This window comes from Phalaenopsis equestris, unplaced genomic scaffold, assembly GCF_001263595.1.
Source record: "Phalaenopsis equestris unplaced genomic scaffold, ASM126359v1 Scaffold001173, whole genome shotgun sequence".
Classification (NCBI taxonomy): domain Eukaryota; kingdom Viridiplantae; phylum Streptophyta; class Magnoliopsida; order Asparagales; family Orchidaceae; genus Phalaenopsis; species Phalaenopsis equestris.
Window position 1 is genome coordinate 134392 of NW_018165612.1, and position 10277 is coordinate 144668.

The window sequence follows — 10277 nt, forward strand, 5'->3', positions numbered from 1 at the left end:
TATGTATGTATGTATATATGTATATATATGTATGTATGTATATATGTATATATATGTATGTATGTATATATGTATATATATGTATGTATGTATATATGTATATATATGTATGTATGTATATATGTATATATATGTTTGTATGATAGAAACCCAAGTATAACCGTCCAAAGAAGTGTACCCAGCTCCAGGAAGGTTGCATCCGGGTCGGAGAGCCGCCTCAGTTCTCTTACACCTTCGTAGAACTCGACTCGAGTTCAAAAATCCGAGCTTCCCCTTCGTTAGGTGGATGATACACATAGAGATCAGACACATTAAATGTGAAAGAAATGTTGAGATCTTGAGGAAATTTAAGAACATAGGCATTGTCATTGATGCGTTTGCTAATGGGAAATGATCCGATCTTGTGAGACTTTAACTTAGAATATACTCATTGTGGGAATATATCTTTGCAAAGCCGCACCATGACTAATTCCCCTTCTTGAAATCTTTTGTGCGTCTAGGATTTATCAGCTTGTTTTTTGTGAGTTTGTGATGAAATTGTGAGGTTATCCTTGACTTCCCGCAACATAGATTCAAAATTGTTCACCCATGTTTCTGCGCTGCTGCCTTTTCGGTTTCAGAATGATGGTAAGATCCACTAAGTGGTTCAGTTCTTTAAATGTGAATTCTGCTTGCCCCAAATATTCTTCTCACTGTTTCGGTTGATTACCTACAATACAACGAATCATATTACCTAAAGATCGATTGATGGCTTCAGTTTGCCCATTCATTTGTGGATGATATGCTAAACCAATTGGAGATTTGTATTGAGTTGTTTCGACAATTACGTCTAAAAATAACTAACGAATTTGATGTCACGATCAGATATAATGCTCGTTGGGATGCTGTGTAGGTGCATGATCTCCTTAAAGAAGAGTTTAAAAACATTCGAAGAATCATTAGTTTTCTTGCAAGTCACGAAATGAGCCATTTTGGAAAAATGATTAACAACTACAATAATAGAGTCTGATCCGTATTTGGTGCACGGTAGGGCCAATATAAAATTGATGCTAAGATCCTCCCAAATAGAATACAAAATTGGTAATGATAGTTAGAGTTCGATATTTTCTCTTACCTTTATAATGTCGACATACCGAGCACTTTTCCACAATCGACACACATCTCTTCTCAATTTGGGTCGAAAGAATTTAGATTGCACAAGTTTGAAAGTTCTATCTCTACCCGCATGAGCAAAATTTAAAATAATTTGTTGTCTCAGTGAAGTGTCAGGAACACACAATTGGTTGCCCTTAAAAAGATAATTTTGTTGAATGAAATAATCACTTTGAGGAGAGTGCTTCATACGAATCATCCAAGTAATTGAGAAATCTTCATCGTTAATGGTATAAATCTCGCAAATTTTCCATACATGTGATGCTAGTTTGGACCGTGACCAACAAGCTTGCTCCACTACTCAAAGCGTCAACTACACGGTTGGTGTGACCGGCACGGCGTCTCACCACAAAACTATTTTTTTTTGTAAGAACAAAACCTATTATACATGCATTCAATTTAGATTTTTCTGCGATTGTAAGAACTGTAAGGGTTGATGGACACTAAATATGATGAATTTATGATGCAATAAGTAATGTCCCCAAGTCTTTAATGCTTGAATAAGTGCATATAGTTCCTTCTCATATATAGACCACCTTTTGCTTGTCGTGCTCAACTTTTCGCTAAAGCAATCCACTGACTTTCCTTCATATGATAGAACTACGCCAATTCGTACCGCCGAGGCATCAGTTTCAACATGAAAGGGCTTTTCACAAAATCTGGTATACCAAACATAAGAGCTGAACTTAAGTGCTTTTCTAAATTGAGAAAGCTCTCTTGTTGTTCTTAACCCAATAAAAATTTTTCCGTTTTAGGCAATCAGTTAACAGTGCAACAATAGGACCAAAATTTCAGATAAAACTCATGTAAAAGTTGGCAAGTCAATAGAAACTACGAACTTTCTTAATTGACTTGGTTTTGGCCACGATTGGTTAGCCTGTATCTTCTTATGATACACCTTTCCACCTGCATGTCCTATGATGGGCCTAATTTTTCTGTGCGGACTCCTGACGTTGCTCTACGTAGCTCTACGTGCCGCGGAGGTTATTCTTAAGTTATTTTCAGGTTATTTCTGGGTTATTTTTAATAATCATGAAATAACTCTGAAATAACCCGCGGTCTTTATTTTTGAGTTATTTCTAGGTTATTTCGGGATTATTGAAAATAACCCAAAAATAACCTGAAAATAACTTAGAAATAACCTCCGCAGCATGTAGAGTTACGCCAGGAGTTCGGACAGAAAATGCGCTCCTATGATGGAGCCTAGGAAATGAACTTCCGTTAATGCAAATTCACACCTCTCTAAATTCAGAAATAGTTTATGATTTCGGAGAGTGATGAACAACGACATCAAATGTCCAAAGTGTTCTTTTAGTGACTTACTTTATACAAGAATATTGTCAAAATAGACGACACAAAATTGACCAATAAAAGTTCTTAAAAATTCATGCATTAGCCTCATGAAAGTACTGGAGTGTTGCACAAACCAAAAGACATCACTTGCATTCTTATAGATCTTCCTTAGTTTTGAATATCATCTTCATTCGTAACCCAGGCGGATATGGATTTGATTGTACCCACTCCTCAAGTTTAACTTGGAGAAAATGACTTCCCCTGCAGTTTATCTAATAAACTTCCATACGAGGCATTAAAAAATGATATTTTATCTTGATCTTTTTGTTGGCGTGATTGTCTATGCACATCCTTTATGAGCCGTCTTTCTTAGGCACGATCATGCCCATACCGCATAAGGACTCAAGCTATGGTTGATGAAGTTCTTCTGTAATAAATCTTCAACTATCTCTTGATGTTTTTGGTGTTTCTTGGGAGTCATGCGGTAATGAGCAAGGTTCGGTAAATTGGATCCCAAAATTAGATCGATATTGTTTTGAATGGCTCGCAGAGGTAGTTGATCCGGCAAGGCAGCAAATGTGATCTACAAAAATTGTTGAATGAGGATTTGAATGGATGGAAATGCTTAATTCGAAACCAAATTTTGTTTGGCATAGAAAATTGCATAAGCTACCTCACGTTTGGAGCAATCGGTCAGCCATTGGGAACCCGGGACGACCATGTATGTTGACTTGTTTGATGTGTGAGTTGGAAAAGGAGTAGAAGGTAACAACTGAATTTTCTTGTTATTCCACTCAAGAGTGCAGGCATTTGATGGCCCATCATACAAAACACCCATGTCGAATTGTCGAGGTCTACCGAAAATCAGATGGCACACATCCATCTCAATAATGTCACAATCAATTCACAAATACAATTCTTCCCAATATAAATTGTCACTTTACCTAGTTAGATCGCCCTATCCTCAACTCCTTTTTTACTCCAACTAATTTTGTATCACTAATGATATCCTTCTTGTGGATAAGACTAGAGAAAGACTTGGGAAAAACTTGAATTATGGATGTCTACTTTGGAGTCTAAGGGCTTTTGTTTGAGTATAACTAAAACTGAATACATGGAATGTAATTTTAATAATAGCTCTAGTGATAGAGTTATAACTATGGGTGGTAATTAAATTATTAGAAGGTGTGAAGGCTTTAGATATCTCGGGTCTATCATTCAGAGTGATGTTGATATAGTTGGGAATGTTATTAGGAATGCTTTGGGCCTGTTGTGTGATAGAAAAGTACCACTTAGACCGAAAGAAAAATTTTATAAGATAGTGGTGAGACCTGCAATGCTCTATAGCGCAGAATTTTGGCTTTAAAATAGAAGCATAAAATTAAGTTAAGTGTTGCCAAGATGCGAATGCTTAGGTGGATGAGTAGCTTTAGACTTATATCCGTGATAGGTTGGTGTAGTTCCAGTGGCGGAAAAATTACAGTGAGTCGTCTTGGATGGTTTGGTCAAATTAAGCGTCGACCATCTGATGATCCGATTAGGGGGAATAAATGTTTTAGATTCTACTTATGTTAAGAAAGACAGTGGTAGACCTAGAAAGACTTGGGAATATCGTATAAAAAATTATTTTAATTTATTAGAATTAAATGAAAATATGACACTCAATAGGATGCAATGCAGAAAATGGATTCATTTAGCCGACCCCACTTAGTGGGATTAATGCTTGTTGTTATTGTTGTTGTAATTTTGTTTGGCTTTGGGTGCTTGGTGAGCTTTAGTTGCAATGTTTTTACAACACATTTAGGTATCACATTCTCGATACACCCACCATCAACAATTAATTCTCATACTTTACGTTCAATTGTGCGTCTAGTCCGGAAAATAGCATCGCATTGGGATTTAATAGGTTATTTCGGAGCAAGTAGTACTTTCTCTAGAAAGTTTAAGATTTCCCCTTCATCAACAGGAATCTCTTCCACTTCACCTTCTTTGATTGGATTATGCTCGTGACATTCATCGTCACTATCACCTTCCCCTTTTGCAACTTGTATTTGCCTTCGGTTTGGACATTAATTAGATTGATGTCCGGGTTGGAAAGATCTGAAACACTTCATGGGCCCCGGTCACAGATATAAACTATCTTTATAAGACACCATTATGTCACTTGCTATAGCATCTTCTCCACTGGATGCAGTGGCAGAATTAGGTGTAGGACTAGAGATAGGTTAGTTGTTCTAAGGAGGTCCCTTACCACCATCTATGGAAGATTGGACAACTGATTTTTGATGGCTAAAAGAACGTGGAGTTCGGTTTAACAAAATTTCGACCTTCTATGCGTAATTTATTGCTTGCGACCACGACCACACAACATTCATCTCCAATTTTTTCTGTATAGCCTCCTTCAATCCTCCAATATAGGGAGCTACAATTTGTTGGTTAGATTCACGTAAATCATTATGGGCACTAAGACGGTGGAATTCCTCGGCGTAAGCACTGACATATCGGTTCCCTTGGGAGCATCTTCAGAATTTTACATACAAAATTTGTTCATAATCGAAAGTTAGAAAATGATTACGTCGAAGTTGCTTCATCCGAGCCCAACTTTTAATTTCATCCCTCTCTGGTGAGGTTTTGTCACTGGCTGCCACCAAGCACCTGTTCCTTTCAATGTACAGGCGACGTAGCACACCTTTAGTATCAACATCCATATACTTGAAGAATGCTTCCATCGCCAAGTCCCAATCCAAGTAATCTTCGATATGCAGGTGGTCTTCGAAGTAGGGAATATCAATTTTTACCTTCCAGTTGCTGTAAAGATGTTCCCTACCTGGTCGGAGGCGATGTGGAAATTCTTCGAGCAACTTGTCTTCATGTGACTCCGAATCTGAAACCGAGTAATGAGATCATTGCGGATGTGCATTTCTTTGTCGACACAAGCGTGATGCAAGTTTAGAGGACGGCAATGTTGTTGCGTAGGCTGTCGTCCACAATTCCCAATGGTGGTTTCCTCTATCAATGACCGACGGTGTAGTTGTCGGAACTTTTGATCCTCCTTTGCAAAAGATTTGAAGTTCTTGCCCCATCTCAGTGACAAAAAACCGTAAATCGGTGGCGAGGCTGTCCACCCTGCGCTCGAGGTGCGTCTGCAACTTCTGTAAAACTTCCCAGCTCTGATTACCGCCAAAAGCTGAAGTTCTGCGCCGTGCGCCATTTCTGGCTCTGATACCAATATGATGCAAAACTTGATGGAGCAAAAGCCAAGAACAGAGCAAAATAAGCAGGAAGAAAAGGAAATCAGGTGAAAGTTCTGTAATTCAGAAAACTGTAGAAGCACAATGGTTCTTACCACACTCTAAAGCCGAAACGAGAGTAATGTTGTAACTAATCACTGGGGGGACCACACTCCTTTCATAACGAGTAATTAAGAAAGCTATAAAAATAGCTAATGTGGCCCAAGCAAATATTATGGTAAGCAGATTATAGACTATATGTAACTATATAAGTATATATATATACATATCTATATATATGGATATGATAGAAACCCAACTATAACTGTCCAGAGAAGTGCACCCAGCTCCAGGAAGGCTGCATCCGGATCGCAGAGCTGCATCAGTCATTTACATACATATCTCACAATTCTTATTGTGTTTACATATATGCCACTCAAATCTTTAGCGCACATAAAAAATATCACCATCATTTTCTTTTTAAAAGTGAAATACACCTTTCCATGGATAGTTTTATGACTCCAAGTTGTTATAAGTGTATGTATCATACTTTGGGTGTTAGATATGTAAATTCATAAGAATTGTGGTATATATGAAAATTTCCCTTTAGAGAATTCATACTTTGCGGCTTACTTTTTTGTAATAGTTTTGGTAGAATGTGATCGTGTATAACTTACTGCTGTTCTCACACTACCTGCTAGTCTTGTGAACTGGATATGGGTACGTTCTATTTTCTGTTTCTATGTTGGGGGATGAGGAGTGGCAGTGACGTTATAATTAGGAAGGGATCTTAAGATATATACACTCATGCCATCCTGCCACCTTGCTCGCCTGTGTTGCTCAAATAAATCAAATTGTTCCCTAATTTTAGATAAATAAATTGGTAGAAATTGTTTTTATTGGGATTATAAATATTCCTATTTGACCAAGTACAAGGTAGGATGCACATTTCAAGGCTACTCAAATCAATAAAATTAGTGCCTGATTTTGGGTGGATAAATAATGTTTCTGTTGGAATTATAAAAAATCATATATAATCAATCACATGTTTGATGTTTTTATGTAAAACATGCATCTTGAGGCAACTCAACTAAAATTGGTGCCTAATTTTATTTATATTGATTAAACCAAGTACCAAATTAGCTGAGAATGAAACCAAAACTCTTGTATAATGTCCGACAGGATCGTAAATATCACTATCTAATCAATTATGATTTTCATTTTAGAGCAAGCATCTCTATGCGATCTGGATAATCAAATTGGTGAATAAATTTATTCATGTTTTATATCAGATGCCAATTAAGCTCAAAATTAGCTGAAAATTCTTCTGCAATGACCGGCACATCATCACAAATTCATAAACCTCAAAATCATCGAAAATAAGTTGCTTTAAAAATCCCGAACCCATCAAACAGCCCAAACAGGTCGGTTTCTTGTCACAACCTTGTTGCTTCATGCAAGGATAAGGGTGAAGTCGACTTCACCAACTCTGTTGTTAATGATGGCCATGTGAGTTGTCTCGCCGCTTATAAAAAGCTCTCGTTTAGGGAGCCATAAGCAGTGCTTGTTGTTTGTGATTCTCCAAATGTCCTTTCAGTACTGTGCAGATCTTTTTGAAAGATTTTAACTTTTTGAAGTTATCATGCCTCAATCACTAACTGCACCATTTTACAATATATTTGCTGCAGACTGCTCATTAAAACAGTCGAGCCGTTTGAAAATGGTGGAAATTTGTTATTTTTCGATGACCCTAATTGAGAAGCAGTGAATGTTCTCTGAATATTTCTACTAATCCATTGAAGAAGCATCGATCTGTCACCATGGAAGCACCAACATTTATGATAGTATATTTAAGATTGGAAGCGGCCACCATTGGACTATCCTTGCCACCAAAATTAAAACACCGTCTGTGCATGTTTATTGTGAGATCATTCCATGATTCCGTTTATTTGTAGAGATTATCCAAGCCTTGCTTGTCACCCATATCCTATTAAAATCCTTTGAAAAACCCTCCACAAGACTTATCAGGGCTTGAGTTGCAATGAAACTTGCATCCCTACCAACCACTAAAGGACCATTCCCGCATCCATCATCCTCAAGACATAGCGCGGCAGTCCCTTACATGAGCCAGCCTGACAACCATCTACTGACCGATGCCATATTAATTGAAACTTGCATCACAATTGCCTTTAGGTGTGCCAACCACCATTTATCTACAATGAACTATTGTGGATGCCTTGCTTGAATGAGAAAAGGGTAGCATCTTATATCTCTTTCCATAGTAGTGAAAGTTAAGGGTGTAAAGAAGTTGAGCTAATCTCAAATCATGCCTATAACCCAAGCTCGGCTCATCTGTAAAGATGAAAGCTCGAGCTAAAGCTTAACTCCCAATGTCTTTCAAGCTCGAGCCAAAAATCAAATTATCATGGGAGCTCTCACCTGTGATGTCATCAAGGCTAGAGGAGTGTCATGGCAGCTCGCCAAAGAAAGCATCAACATGACCATTGATCTGCTGATCGAGTTTGCTTATGAGCCGAGCCTAAACAAGCTTGAACTCGACCTCATTTAATAAACAAACTTGAGTTTGAGCTAGAGAACGAGTTCGCGGCTCATAGGTCGATATGCTTGATTCACGAGCTCGTTAATGAGTCGAGCTCGAGCTGACTCGTGAGCTGGCACGAGCTGGCTTGGCTCACTTACATCTGAGTAAAATTTAAATCAACTGGGTGACGTCTTGTGATTTTTCTTTTGATTTTTTAAGGTTAAGACGATGGAGGTTTATTAACTGGCTAGATCTCTCACATGGAATAATGTTATGGGAGATATACATACATACAACTCAATTCTTATGAATTTTTTGTATCTAACATCTAAACTTCAATTTTTACATAATGCCGCCTTATCCATGCATGAAAAGGTGCATTTTACTTTTAGAAGTTAAAATAGTGATACTTTTGATGGGATATGAATGATTTGGGTGGTATGACTGTAAAAAGTAAAAGCTAGGATTATACATGTAAATACATAGGACTTGGGTGCTATTGATGTAAATTTCCCTAATGTTATATGCACATTCTGTTATACTAACAAGTTCAATTCCAAACCTACCATCGGGCAAGAAGCACAGTGGCATCTTGGTATCAGGAATTCATACATTGAATTCAGGTACCCCAACCACAACTGCCCATTCACGATGCATAATAACAGAAAAAAGCCAATTCAAAAACGATGTTGTGTAGTACCATTTTGTGTGATTTGCTGCTATTTTTACCGTTGTTTTATAAAATTTTATCTAAAATGATATGAAATGCTGTTCAGGCTCTTCATTTATGTATTATTGATTTTCTTTTCAGGTTAATTATATTAATGCTCATGCTACATCTACACCTGCTGGTGACCTTGCTGAGGTGAATGCCATAAAAAAGGTGTTCAAGAACCCAAAGGATATCAAGATGAATGCAACTAAGGTAGATATCTAAATTTTTCATATCTGTGGATAAATCCTTTCAATATTACTTACTTTGTTTCCTCTCAATGATTGTGTTCTTATTTAATGTACCTTAAAAATTTCTACCTTCAGTCCATGATAGGCCATTGCCTTGGTGCTTCTGGGGGTTTGGAAGCCATTGCTTGTGCAAAGGCTATTACTACTGGGTGGCTGCACCCTACCATAAACCAATTTGTAAGCGCAGTTTTTTATTTATTTTTTTTTCTTTTGGTTTTTTTTTGGAAGATTTACGTACATACCACTTAATTCTTTATGTATTTTCATATTTAACACCTAAACTTCAATTTTTACATGCATACCACCTTATATGCATAAAAAGGTAAGTTTCACTTTTCAAAAGTTAAAATGGTCGTCTTTTTTATGTGATATGTAAGATTTGGTGTTATAAATGTAAAATGTAAAGTTTGGACGTTATATAATACCTAGGAATTGGGTGGCAGGTATGTTATTAAAAGTTGACTTTTTTTGCTGAATGAGTTGCTGCCTTTATATAATATATATATATATAGGTATATATTTATTTATTTATTTATATATATTTATATATGTGTGTATGTATGTATAATTAAGAGTTCGATTGTCTTCTGTAGAATTATAGCATTATGCTCCCACCCCAGCTTTTTATCATAAGGACAATACTATATGATATATACTATTTACTGGCTTAGGCAATAGCTCATTAGCTCTTTCTATATCTGATTTAAAAAAATAAATATACATTTTTTTCAATTAATATTTCTTCTGTTGCATTCTTCTTGACTTCGTAGGACCCCGAGCCTGCTGTCGACTTTGATACAGTGGCTAATAAGAAGCAGCAACATGAGGTCAATGTTGGTGAGTTTCAATGAATCACAAATACTTGGGGTTTCTTTTGAATTACTCTGTTTTTTACCCTCAAATCATGTTTATTTAATTCATTTTTTGCATACACTTATTTTTGTTTTCAAAACTAATTAGCTTGTTTTTAAAAATTCTCGGAACACCTAAATTATTTTTGAGTGTTTTTAAAAAAACTTATTATAACTACTAAATATGTTTTATTTCAAGTAATAATTAAAATAAATAAATAAAAGTGATCCTAAACCACCCCCTTT

At 36.6% G+C, this 10277-nt stretch overlaps 1 protein-coding gene across 1 annotated transcript in view; it reads left to right on the forward strand.

The window, feature by feature from the left end:
• The window catches only part of LOC110033408 (3-oxoacyl-[acyl-carrier-protein] synthase I, chloroplastic-like), a gene marked incomplete at its 3' end in the record, with an annotated part of 25958 nt that extends 15941 nt beyond the window's left edge, over nt 1-10017 (forward strand). Inside the window, 3 exon segments of the mRNA XM_020737379.1 lie at nt 9029-9142; nt 9256-9357; nt 9951-10017. Of these exon segments, the coding sequence (XP_020593038.1) occupies nt 9029-9142; nt 9256-9357; nt 9951-10017 (283 nt within the window).
• Between the last annotated feature and the right edge of the window lie 260 nt (nt 10018-10277).